Source organism: Schistocerca gregaria, chromosome 1 (genome assembly GCF_023897955.1).
Source record: "Schistocerca gregaria isolate iqSchGreg1 chromosome 1, iqSchGreg1.2, whole genome shotgun sequence".
NCBI lineage: Eukaryota > Metazoa > Arthropoda > Insecta > Orthoptera > Acrididae > Schistocerca > Schistocerca gregaria.
The window spans coordinates 172078505-172092835 of NC_064920.1; the positions used below are offsets into that span (position 1 = coordinate 172078505).

Sequence of the window (14331 nt, forward strand, 5' to 3'; positions counted from 1 at the left end):
TATATAATTTCACAGGTTGAGAATTAACGTTACAAATGTGTAGAAACGAAATCTCATGAATATCAGGGTTGTGATACATTCATGCATGTGTGACAGTACGAATCTTGGCTTCCAACATCTTTTTCACAAATCAGCGTCCCTAACCACTACTCATAATTCATATACATATAAACACGTAATCACATTCCTCATATGGCATCATCTTATTGATCATAAACATATCTCAACAGCATAATACACATCATCACCGCAATAATAACATCAATACACCGTATTCAAATCTCAAGAACTCCATAGCTTTTTTCTATAATGTCACAACCTTAAAAAAACTGCACTCTGCTCATTTCAATAGTCATCTACCTCAAACGTACTTCAAAAATCATGATCCCATACCAAATACATGTTTCAAAGCTCTCATCGTATCACACTGGTTCAAAAACCATATGAACAACTGAGAAAGTACAGACAAAATACAAATTCACAAGTGTGAAGTTATCCAACTGTGTAAGTATGTACACATGTGTCACTGATGTAGTGAAAAAAATATTTGTTTCTCTCAGTTAAATGATCACATGGCTGTGTAATTCTGTGTTAGAGAAATATGGTACCGATGTGTAAAGTTGTATAAGTAAATACCATATTAGCTAAGACTCCTAGCGCTTGCCACACGCTTAGTACACAAAGTAGGTTTGTACGCCCTGAGGATAAATGTAATTATACCCTCAGATATTACATATTACAGCAATCAAATGAAACGTATCACCGAAAACTTTCTCTGTATAATTGTAAATCAAAAATCTTTAAAACTAAATGTTTTAAGTACAAAAATTAGTCACTCAGATGTGTGTCCTGTAGCGCTAAACGGTGCGTCTTGCTGCAGGATAATCTGTGTCATAACTTAAGGGTAAAAATATGCTAAGGGTCGTAATTATCGTCGTCCATAGGCAAAGTACGGTAGAAGTCAATGTTTTTTTCCGCATAATAAACAAAAGTGAAATGCTTTGCGTATAGATATCGTAGTTATTACGCTTATTGCCGTGATCAAGAAAGTGCTGTTCTGTAACGATTGTTGTGCTACGGAAAAAGCTGTCTTATTGTAGCTATGCCACAAAAGTTACTACTAAAACATATTTTACTTTCCAGAAGAATTCAGAAAAACTGTGTAGATATAAAACAGATACAGCGCAAAAACAACAATATAAATTGTGTCACTCCTTAGTAGCGTCGTCATATAATGGGGTAGCTCTCAAATAAACTAACCACTGTGTCAGCTGATATCTCTCAGAAAGTGCTTTAAATCCAGAATGTGTTTTCAAGTAAACCAAAATGTTGCATTAAAATCTCATTAGTAGTACCGGTATATGTTCCAAGTATGTAAGCCTTATAGTCGTTATGTAATCGTACAACGTACAAGGAAGAATGTTCACACAATAACACTGTGCTGTCTGTTACTATAACAATGCATTCTTATTTACTGTCTAGATATGTTCCCTAGATCCTTGACTGGATATTTAATTTTAAAACATTGTTGCATGTTAACTGTTTCTAAGTGTGACAAAGCGTACTAGTAACGTGAAGTGAAAAATTTTATCGTAAAGACTTAAGTTAAAAAGCAGATTATCTCTCAATAAATGGTTTTCATAGTGAAGTGTGGTGTAAGCCTTTACCTTTCCTCAATACGTGGAATATAAACTGGAGCGCAATTATCATATGGTATATGTTAGTAAAGAATACTGGAATTTTTCTCAAGGTTAGGGTCTATGTCATTTTTCTCTGAGCCTGCCAGCGCACATGGCTGCCTTTGGTGTGAGTCATTGTTTGTTACCTTTCTTGTCGCGCGTTTTTACTGGCATTTGGAGAACCAACTTCTAAAAATTTACCTTGTCGAGAAAACCCTGCCATGTTTGAATCCCGCTAGTTCTGATTAAATTCTGGTCTGTTGTTGAGATTATATTGCCTGTCGTCATGTCGGCACTTTCTGTAATTTCTTTCTTGTTGGTCGCGTGGTGGATAATTTCTCCCTGAGTTGTAACTGCCTGGTGGACTGTTGCGTCTGAAGCTATTCTGTTGCCCTTGATAATAATTATTTTGGTTCCCATACTGTCTGTGTCTACGATTGTCTCTGTCATAGTCATTATCGTAGAAAGGTGATCTTTCTCTGTAATTATTATTACTCTGCCAATGGTTGTCATATGGGTGGTGTCTGTTTTGGTCACGATTTGCGTTGTAAGAATACAATATTCGTATGCAGTTATTGTTTCTGTTGTCACGGAATTGTGACGGATGTGACCTGTAATGATTGTTTTCCTGTTTTCGCATCCCGCGACTGTCTGTGTCAATTTCTAATTCCGACTGAGGTTGCTTTATTATTTGAGTTCTTTAATATTTTCTGAGTGAATGTATAAAACGCACTTACTACTGGAATCCGAACTGTAGCATACTGTTACTAGTTTAATACGAAAATTTTCTTGATTACATTACTCTTTCAAGTATTTTGGAAATAGGTGTCAGTAAGGTAATTGGCCGATTGTTAGTTAAGGCTTGTTATTAAGAGGTTCAGCATTTGCAAATTTTAATCTGTCTGCACAAATTCCCTGCGTCAGTGTTGGATTACGTGTTTCACCAAGGACATTGTTTGTCCAGTTGAACCATTTTCCGTTTAAAATTTTATCGACACCATATGAGATTTTCTTTTCTTGTGTTCTGTTCTTCTCAGTGAAGGATGTTGGTGTTATTTCTAGTTGCTTATAGTTTTGAGGAATGACATTTTTAATACATTCTCTTGCTTCTTCAAATGAAACATTTGCCCCTATTTTTGCTGCTATATGAAGAAAGCGACTGGTTAAGATATTTCCTACTTGCTAATTATCAGTCACAACTTTCAAATTTAGTTTAATTTTTGTGGTGTTTGTACAATGACTGGTTGTCTTTTCTCCCATTTCACAATGTCTCATATAGTTATAATCTAATTATGTGTACTACTAATCTCTGTCAGGACTTTCATATTTCCGGACACAAGAAGAGGAAATGAGAAAAGTGAGACAGCAACGAAGGCATGCATTGCTTGCGTCAAGAAGTCAACTGGTATCAAACATTTCAAACGTTTTCCTTAATGTGCGGAATAAATTTATGAGAATGTACATTTGGAGCCCACAATTAATGGAGGTATATGATGGAAACCAATAAAAAGAATCGATGCATCCGAGGTGTGGTGCTATAGAAGAATGTTTAAAGTTCAGAAGGGTGGAAGAAATATATAGAGGGTTATAGAAGGGCGATGTTCTTGAGGACAATGTTATAGGAATGGAAGAGAATGTACACTCCTGGAAATTTAAATAAGAACACCGTGAATTCATTGTCCCAGGAAGGGGAAACTTTATTGACACATTCCTGGGGTCAGATACATCACATGATCACACTGACAGAACCACAGGCACATAGACACAGACAGCAGAACATGCACAATGTCGGCACTAGTACAGTGTATATCCACCTTTCGCAGCAATGCAGGCTGCTAGTCTCCCATGGAGACGATCGTAGAGATGCTGGATGTAGTCCTGTGGAACGGCTTGCTATGCCATTTCCACCTGGCGCCTCAGTTGGACCAGCGTTCGTGCTGGACGTGCAGACCGCCTGAGACGACGCTTCATCCAGTCCCAAACATGCTCAATGGGGGACAGATCCGGAGATCTTGCTGGCCAGGGTAGTTGACTTACACCTTCTAGAGCACGTTGGGTGGCACGGGATACATGCGGACGTGCATTGTCCTGTTGGAACAGCAAGTTCCCTTGCCGGTCTAGGAATGGTAGAACGATGTGTTCGATGACGGTTTGGATGTACCATGCACTATTCAGTGTCCCCTCGACGATCACCAGAGGTGTACGGCCAGTGTAGAGATCGCTCCCCACACCATGATGCCGGGTGTTGGCCCTGTGTGCCTCGGTAGTATGCAGCCCTGATTGTGGTGCTCACCTGCACGGCGCCAAACACACATACGACCATCATTGGCACCAAGACAGAAGCGACTCTCATCGCTGAAGACCACACGTCTCCATTCGTCCCTCCATTCACGCCTGTCGCGACACCACTGGAGGCGGGCTGCACGATGTTGGGGCGTAAGCGGAAGACGGCCTAATGGTGTGCGGGACCGTAGCCCAGCTACATGGAGACGGTTGCGAGTGGTCCTCGCCGATACCCCAGGAGCAGCAGTGTCCCTAATTTACTGGGAAGTGGCGGTGCGTTCCCCTACGGCACTGCGTAGGATCCTACGGTCTTGGAGTGCATCCGTGCGTCGCTGCGGTCCGGTCCCAGGTCGACGGACACGTGCACCTTCCGCCGACCACTGGCGACAACATCGATGTACTGTGGAGACCTCACGCCCCACGTGTTGAGCAATTCGGCGGTACGTCACCCGGCCTCCCGCATGCCCACTATACGCCCTTGCTCAAAGTCCGTCAACTGCACATACGGTTCACGTCCACGCTGTCGCGGCATGCTACCAGTGTTAAAGACTGCGATGGAGCTCCGTATGCCACGGCAAACTTGCTGACACTGACGGCGGCGGTGCACAAATGCTGCGTTGCTAGCGCCATTCGACGGCCAACACCGCGGTTCCTGGTGTGTCCGCTGTGCCGTGCGTGTGATCATTGCTTGTACAGCCCGCTCGCAGTGTCCGGAGCAAGTATGGTGGGTCTGACACACCGGTGTCAATGTGTTCTTTTTTCCATTTCCAGGAGTGTAGATGAAGATGAAATAGGAGATATGATACTGCGTGAAGAGTTTGACAGAGCACTGAAAAACCTAAGCGAAACAAGGCCCAAAAATAGACAGCATTCCATTAGATCTACTGACAGCCTTGGGAGAGCCTTGCCTAACAGAACTCTACCACCTGGTGAGAAAGATGTATGTGACAGGCGAAATAACCTCAGAAGTCAAGAAGAATGTAATAATTCCAATCCCAAAGAAAGCAGGTGTTAAGAGGTGTGAAAATTACCGAAGTATCAGTTTAATAAGCCACAGCTGCAAAATACTAACGCGAATGGAAAAACTGGTAGAAGCCGACTTTGGGGAAGATCAGTTTGGATTCTGCAGAAATGTTGGAACACATGAGGCAATACTGATCCTACGACATATCTTACAAAATAGATTAAGGAAAGGCAAACCTGCGTTTCTAGCATTTGTGGACTTAAAGACAGCTTTTGACAATGTTGACTGCAATATTCTCTTTCAAATTCTGAAGGTGATAGGTGTAAAATACAGGGAGCGAAAGGCTATTTACAATTTGAACAGAAACCAGATGGCAGTTATAAAAATCGAGAGGCATGAAAGGGAAACAGTGGTTGGGAAGGGAGTGAGACAGGGTTGTTAGCCTGTCCCCGATGTTATTCAATCTGTATATTGAGCAAGCAGTAAAGGAAACAAATGAAAAGTTTAAATTGGAAACTGAAATCCATGGAGAATAAATAAAGACTCTGAGGTTCGCCGATGACATTGTAATTCGGTCAGAGACAGCAAAGGACCTGGAAGAGCAGCTGAACGGAATGGACACTGTCCTGAAAGGATGATATAAAACGAACATCAACAAAAGCAAAACGAGGGTAATGGAATGTAGTCCAATTAAATCGGGTGATGCTTCGGAAGTTAGATTAGTAAATGAGACGCTTAAAGCAGTAAACGAGATTTGGTATTAGGGGAACAAAATAACTGATAATGGTCGACGTAGAGAGGATATAAAATGTAGACTGGCAATGGCAAGGTAAGCGTTTCTGAAGAAGAGAAATTTTTTAACATCGAGCTTAGAGTTTAGTGTAAGGAAGTCGTTTCTGAAAGTATTTGTATGGAAGTGAAACGTGGACGATAAATAGTTTAGACAAGAAGTGAATAGAAGCTTTCGAAATGTGGTGCTACAGAAGAATACTGAAAATTAGATGGGTGGATCACATAACTAATGAGGAGGTACTGAATAGAACTGGAGAAAAGAGAAATTTGTGGCAGAACTTGACTAGAAGAAGGGATCGGTTGGTTGCGCATATTCTGAGGCATCAAGGGATCACCAATTTAGTATTGGAGGGCAGCGTGGAAGGTAAAAATCGGAGAGGGAGACCAAGAGATCAATACACTATACAGATTCAGAAGGATGTAGGTTGCGGTACATACTGCGAGATGAAGAAGCTTGCACAGGATAGAGTAGCATGGAGAGCTGCATACACCAGTTTCTGGACTGAAGAACACAGCAACAACAACAACGTTTTTCCTCTTCTTGTATAATATTCCGTTGCAATTCCACGTCATTGTTACCAGTGGTGTTATTTCTACAGCGTTTTGAAAGCTCAACTTGAATTATAATCATCCTGCACATAAAATTTTAGTACCAATTGATATCAATAACTGTCACAGGAAAGCATTGTGTAAAATATTCTTTTCGACTTATTTCTCTTTATTCATATGCAGAGTAATGTCAATAGCAGGCATTAATGGGGAACAATATGGTTGTTGGAGAGGTAGTATAGTGTTCTGGAAGCCAAATAGTGGAATTAATCAATCAGAGAATCAGTCAACTCATCCACAGGTGGGAGACATATGTCTTTTATATTCTTTACCTTTACGAGCAACAGTCACATGTAATTAGCCTTGGAACTTTATTCAACAAAACAGCAGTGTAAGGATTTATGGTGTCAATTAGTAACTGCGAAAACCTTGCATCCTTTCATAATCAGTGGTAAATTTGCACATTTTTAAGAAAAACTACATATGTACACAAGTATTCCTGGAAATTGTAGATACTGTTAGAATTTCTTGTGTATTGTTGCCTCAGTATCGTTGTATAATCTTTAGATCCTAAGCTTTATAGTTATTGCTGAGGCATTCTTTTTCGCACAGTATGCATGGTATGAGCAAGGACTGGGAGAAGACCTCAGCAGGAGGCAGAAAAAACAGATCTGAAGATTCTGCAATAATATTTCAGGAGCAAGATAGAATAACTCTTAACATTAATTGTTATATGCTGTACACATTATTTCTGTATTTTTGTGCTACATCTCGTATAATAAGTGACACTCCTCAGTCTGTGTTGCACAATTTAGGACACATACCTAGTACAATTTACAAAAAAATTTACACTGATAATACATACTTTTAAAATAGTGACTTCAATCCAACTCCTGAAAAAAATAATAAAGTAGTATAAATATATGAAGTCAACAATTTTTGTATAGTAAATATAAATATACACACATAAATGATAAATGTATATGAGAATAATATACACTGAAGAAAAAAATAGAGAATCCAGAAGACATGATATGATGTCCCAGTAACTACAACAGCACAACAGCTGTAGCTACATAAATGATTTAGAGTTGCAATTTTCTCTATCAGGTAGAATGGCATTAGTGTTCTTCATGTTTGGTGTTGTTACCGCCCTGGGGGCTATAGAAAGGGCGAGAAAAGCGTCGGGCGTCGAGTGATCATTCTGGTTGCAGTAACAGCCCTTTGTCCAGGCATAAGGACCTGCGAACATGCAGGCGAGCAAGCTACCTATGAGATACTGCTGTCAGGTCTGTCGTTTTACTGGCACATCAGTTCACCACAGTAGCCAGCTTTATTTGTAGACTGCATAGCCCTTCACTGCACTGTCTTTGTAACCTATTTGACTGAAGGTGGGAGCCTGTTTCAAAGAACTGGGTAGAGCCAGTACAAACATTTGCCAGTCAAATCCAAATAGTACACTGTCTTCAACAGTTGCTGACATCAGCACTTTGTCAGCACCAACTGAATGTTCCATTTGGGCTGCTCTGCTTCAATGTGCAGCTGTATCAACAGCAATCTGGTGGTTTATAAGCCACTGCTAGGCGTGATGGTTCCAGGGTTCCAGCCAATATCACATAGAGGGGTCCAACTTAAGGATGACTACAAAGAGTCCTCGGTTCAATACATCTGCATGCCACATGGCTAACCAAATGCTGGAGTTTGTGGCTGCCCAACAGAGATGCAGCCCAGCTGCCAGATGTCAGTCTTTCATCTGCAGAGCCATAACACTTCACTGAAACAGTCGTCAGCCACATCCCTGAAAGCCCACACTCCCACAAACTGAGCTCCCCATTATGTGCTATACTGAGGTAGCAACTACTATTTGGGAGTCTACACACACTAGTGGGTCGATGCCATCATCCTCTGTACTAGTGTCGCACTGAATAAAGAATGTTATTAATAACTGATCTCTTCACATTTTGGGAGCTGTTAGTACACAAGTCAGCATCCTGCATGCTAGTAGGTGAAGTGCATTTTAATTCTTGGAACGAGGGCACATCACATCTCAACCTGCTGCACTGAAACGATGTTTGGCTTTAAATACCACGGTTTCAGAGACCTCGTCCTAAGCGTACAGTCATTCCGTGCACATCACCAATACCGGTGGAATTACGGTCTCGGTAGTTACAGGTTAACTGTCCCAGTAAATGGTGATGTGCTGCTTGCTGCCTGTTTGAGTACATCATCCGCCAGCTGGCTGTGGGTGGACTTCATACGTCTACGCTGTCGCTACCGTCAGGTCACCGCCGTGACTGATGCAGTCCTACTGGCCCTGGTTCAAACCGACTCATACCAAGCTGTCTCTCCCTCTTGCCTGCACGGCGCCTACCACATCCAGGCTCTACGTGCACTACCTTCCGGGCTGTACGCTTTGTGTGCTGAGGCAGCACTGGTCTTCTGCCTTCATGACAGCTGCCATGAGGAAGAAGTCGTGGTTGCAGGTCTAAGCACACGTTCACCCTCGGGAACGCTGAGGCCCGCCGCATCCCCGAGTCCCGCATCCACCCACCACCCACTGCTGTCCACTAACGCACCCCGTGCTGCCTCCCCGTCATCCAGTGCACGTGACCTGCCACAAGCTATGCAAGCTGTCAGACTGCCATATCTAGCATTGCTCACTGACGCCTGAGCAAGCAGCTTGGTTCGTATACTGAGTGGTCCACAAGACAGTATACATTGTGGCTATTACATTTTATTGCCGGTGTCGCCTTACTACTGACACTTTCGGTCATAGAATGAGACACTCATCAGCTGACAGAGATCAGCCTCTAACGCTTGTAACGCCTATCCAATCTTGGCACCCAATCATCTGACCTTATAGGTGACATTTAGAACTGGTGTTAAGAAGAGGCTTTGCGCCACCTGACACGAAAGAACTTGTGTACACCTGTGGGCCTCTCGACACCCACAACCATTAAAATTGACATTCAGAAGTGGTCTTCACAACAATTGACATCGTCGTAACTGTTTGTCACATCGGCATCGCTGCAATCAGATTTGCTAGTCTTACACCCTGCACTTAAAAGTGGAGATTGGTGAGTGAGAATTTTTATCTTATAGATGGACGTTTTGTTTCATGGTATAATTTTTTGCAGTGGTAGATCGGAGAGACACTTAATTTAATCTAAAATCCAGGAATTTTTGTTTTTGTTTCATAGTATAATTTTTTGCAATGGTAACTAGGAGAGACGCTTAATTTAATCTAAAATCCATTTATTTTTGCTCTAAATTCCTGCTGATATGTCATGTAAGGCTAGACTGGAGAATCATTCAAAAATGGTTCAAATGGCTCTGAGCACTATGGGACTCAACTTCTGAGGTTATTAGTCCCCTATAACGTAGAACTAGTTGAACCTAACTAACCTAAGGACATCACACACATCCATGCCCGAGGCAGGATTCGAACCTGCGACCGTAGCGGTTTCGCGGTTCCAGACTGCAGCGCCTAGAACAGCACGGCAACTTCGGCCGGCGAGAATCATTCAGATCCGGCCACGGCTGTTAGAGTAACGACGCGCTTAGAGGAGACAGATGTAGCGTGATGGCCGTGACGTGCTTTTAAAGTGTCACAGGGGTGGGCGTGATTGGCCTCTCCACAAACAGTGTCTTCAACCAGAGTGCTGCGAATGTGAGCAAGTGGGCCACAAAGCACGGAAGTGCTGGCTTAAGAAGTCAAAGAATCGATCACGAGAGAAGCGCTCGTTAAACACCAACGGCAGCGTATCAGCTGTCTGAAGGCGTTCTCAATAAAATGTGATAACTGCACATATAGATGCGGAGAGGGGCTGATGCTTGTCGAACTTAGTTGGTGGCAGGGAACAGATATTTTTAATGGGCAATGGGGCGCATGCATTAGTCATCGTAGCTCTAGATCCATTGAGTAGTAAGACACTAGGAGATCCTCGTTATAGAGTGCTTTCAGTATGTAAAAAGGACATTGATTCATGGGAGACAACACAAGTCAAGATTGCCATTGGGACTAAGACTATTTCTGAACAAATTGAGGTGTTGCCACAAGTGGGGCAAGGATGTTCTGTGATTCTCGGGTATGATTTCCATATTAAACATCGTGCCAAAATCTATGTTTCTGAGCATGCAGTTGAACTTGGAGGAAGTCATCGTCAACCAATGGTAATATGGAGGGAAGAAGCAGTGATTTGGAGAAACAGTAAAAAAGAGGCAGAAACACTGTAAGTAATTTGCACTCCATCTTTATAAACAAAATGCTGTTTTTAATCTAAAACAACCAATAATGTACATTCATATGTATGCAATTTGGAGAATAACTATGGAAGAAGCTTTATGAATGAAAGCGAAAGGCGTCACTTGTAAAATTCTCTTTAATGAAATTGCAGCAAGTTTAAGAGCAAAAACGAATAATGATTGACCGAAAAATTAGTTTCCATATCCATGGGTACACACTTACACAGCTGAACCACAGGAGAACAACTGATTAGTCCATAGAAGCGTAATGCACCTAAGTAGCCTAAATTGGGAATATCCATTTTTTACCATATGCCTTTCTATTTAACTCCTGTTGTTCATAATAATTCTTTTTAAAACCAAGAAAAGCTTTCACGTCGTCAAAATTTTCAAAAGGATTCTTATGATTAGGTATAAATTGCTTAAAACGTTCTTTTTTTATTATTAGATAGATTTTTATCATAGTGTCTAGTACATTCCTTAGAAATATATGACAGCTTACCCTTTGAGTATTTGTGTGAATAAAAATTATCAATCGACTTCCCCACTTCAAGTTTCTTACACTTCCTACACTCCTCCATTTATTAAGACTATTTTTTATTTGACTGATAAAATTTGTTATGAATAAATGGATCTACTTTCTTGTTGCTGTGCAAGATAGCTGTGCAGATAAAATATTTACACTGTTATTTTTCCATTGTCACTAGCATTCCTACAACGTATTTTTTTATTTTACAGACACATTTTGTGAAAAGCGAATTGTGAAATATAATGACGCACTCTTAATGAAATTACAGGTGGAGTTCCTGGTGCCAAATATTTAGCACCTGAATAATGAATAGAGTGCTACAGAACTTTAGTTGTTAGCATTATGGCAACTGATAAGAAATGTTAATTTACTAAGGTAATTTCGTTCTATACAAATGGAGGTAGCTAATACAGTTGTCACTACTATCATGAATATTTTTGAAAGTATTATGAATTATGTTTGTCTTCTTGGTTACGAGACACTTGGGTACCACTGTTTGATAAAAAAATATGTTTTAATTACAAATGACATTTTATGCTTTATTCATGTTGGAATTTCATGGTTCGCGCTCCCAGACTCTGGAAAATTGAAACGAACTCAAAGTCATTTCATGTAATCTATAAACAGTTACTGCCTTGAATACAAAGAAACCAAATACAATGATCCTCTTGGTTTATAACACGAATATATACAAAATAAAATTAAACAACTAACTCCAAATAATTTAGTACAAAACACTTGGATTTTATTTTGTTAGAAATTTCAAAAACCTTATAATGAGTTTTAGAACTAAAATAGCTATTGAAGTTAAAACTTACTATATTGATCTTTAAGAAATATTTCGTGATTATGCTATGTTAAAGAATACAAAGCTATAGAATTAAAAGAATAAAACCAAAATCTATAGATACAACTGGAAGAAAAAGAAAAAGAATGTCTACAATTAAAAGATGTAATATCAGATGTATCAGAGATGCAGAAAGAACAAATTACATACATCGCCACATCAAAGCAGTATGCCAATTAAATTTATTTCAAAGGATGTGTGTATTATATGAAAATCATCTTTCATTGAAGACTGTCCAGTTATAATAGTGGAAGATCTAAAGAGGATAAAATATTTCATGTCAGAAAATGTAAATATATTGGTTATAAATTAATAGAAAACCCAATTAACATTTATTTTGGTGTACACAGAGCAGACAACAGAAACGAAATGTATAATACGCACTTCAACAGTCTACCTTACTTTATTGAGAATTTATGTGAACGAACCAATGAAATTGTTGATGAAGTAAATGAGGAGAGAAAACACATTTATGACGTAATTTTGGATGTTCCTGCTGTACAATTTTCATTTACTAATGTTTCTCATTCTATATAAATGGAGGCGCTTATTGGTCTAGAGAATAATAAGCTCCTTTATAAGAAAAACAAATTTATTAATTATTGATGAAAAGAATAATCCATGGTTTTATGCAAATCACGTTGTTGATCTGTTAGGATAATTCGACCAGCAGATGCAATTAGAGACCAGGTCAAAGAAAAATATTGTAAAACGTATGAAAATTTTGGTAGTGATGAAATGGCGCTACTATAATATATATACAAAATTCAAAGAAATTAATCAACGAACCTGGTTTATACTCTTTAGTTATGAAATCCAAGATGCCTTTTGTGGAAGATTTTCAAGACAGGATTTATGAAGAAGTTTTATCAGCCATTCGAACGACTGGAGAATATAAAATGAAGATTTATGTAAAACAGCTCTATGAAAGTCAAATCATTTAAAAGAAATGAATAAAATTAAGGATTATTATAGAAAAAATAAAACGAAAGATACAGTAGAACTGCTGTAAATTGGCATGAAAGAAATGAGCAATAAAAACATTATTGCCCAATGTTGTTCCACAATAAAATGTTCAAATTTAAGACCAACTTTCGTTGTTAAGGCAAACAGATATCATCAGAAATAAGCACCAAAACAGTGAACAAATTTTTAACAAATAGTTATGGGGCCAATTCAATAAATTTATATCGCTTAAGAGAAAGAAACATTAAGAACTATTTGCTATCGAAATAATTTCGTGACTTTAGATAACTATACACAAGAACAACTGATTAATGATATGATGAATCTTGGCGCAGCCTATGATTGCTTTAGCTGTCGCTCGTGAAAATGAATTAATATAAGAGCAGAAAATGTCAACTTTTCGATGGTCAGCTTTACCTAGCATCATTTTTTATGGAATTTCAGAGTGGGAATATTCCCCCTCTGCAGATCTTAAACTAATAAACGCAGCTGTTGCAATATTTGCTACTCTGATGCTCTGAACCGAGTGTGTTCGTCTGCTCACTAATATTCTACTTTCTGTATGGAAACCAGTGACAGATAAAGCAGTCTTACACTACGTTCACAGTTTTCAACACAGAACCCTGCAAAATTAAAAAGCTTCGTGCGTTATGCAGTTTTGAAATTTAAGAGAATCTGAGCATATTTTATGAAAAATTAAATCAAATTAAAGGAATTTCAGAGGTGTGGAACATCACCTCAGCCGATTTTAAAACATGCAAAAGAAATTATGTTTAGAATTCCAGAGATTAAATATTTTATCAGTGCACATGGAATTTAGTGCTTTATTCATTATAGAATTGCAGGGCCTACGAGTGTAGACCCTAAAAATACGTTCGTGGGCTTCTCTCGGGCTGAGGAAAGTAAAAAGAGCTTCGTGCTTTAATCATTGTGAAATCAGAGACAGTTAAAGCAGTGGCTATTGAAGCAGCCTTTCTGGCTTCACAACGCAGTCAGAAGACTGCTTTGGAAATCATCAGCCTTAGACTCCATTCAGAGTCCATGGTTATGGACCTTGCAAAATTAAAAAGAATTTCGCGCTTTATTCATTTTCAGAATTACAGACTTGAAATATTTCCCATTTGCAGATATACCTAAATCTTTAAATATTTTATGGGATTTCCTCATGAAAATCAGCCTGGAAATGATTACCACACTGAAATATGAAAGATAAATTAGTGTCCGATGTTTACAGATAAGAATAAAAAACGTCTTAATCAATAACGTTATTCTAGTGTTTTCATATGGAATTCCAGAGGGGAATAATTATCCCTGTGCAAATTTGATACAATTTTTTAAAAAATTATGTTCAATTTCTCAGAGATAATGACAGTCCATTTATCGAAATTCAGTGGACGGATTTTATGACCGCTTAATTGTAAAACATAAAGAAACTGAGATAGAGTTAGAAAACTTGAAGAAAAACGACTTGTTCCCC

The 14331-nt window shown here is 39.3% G+C and overlaps 1 protein-coding gene across 1 annotated transcript in view; it reads right to left on the bottom strand.

Moving 5' to 3' along the window:
* Positions 1-6479: 6479 nt before the first annotated feature.
* Positions 6480-14331, bottom strand: part of LOC126285045 (uncharacterized) — a 91578-nt gene continuing 83726 nt past the window's right edge. The window contains exon 5 of the mRNA XM_049984369.1: positions 6480-7160. Within this exon, the coding sequence (XP_049840326.1) occupies positions 7135-7160 (26 nt within the window). The 3' untranslated portion in view covers positions 6480-7134. The remainder of the gene's footprint in view (positions 7161-14331) is intronic.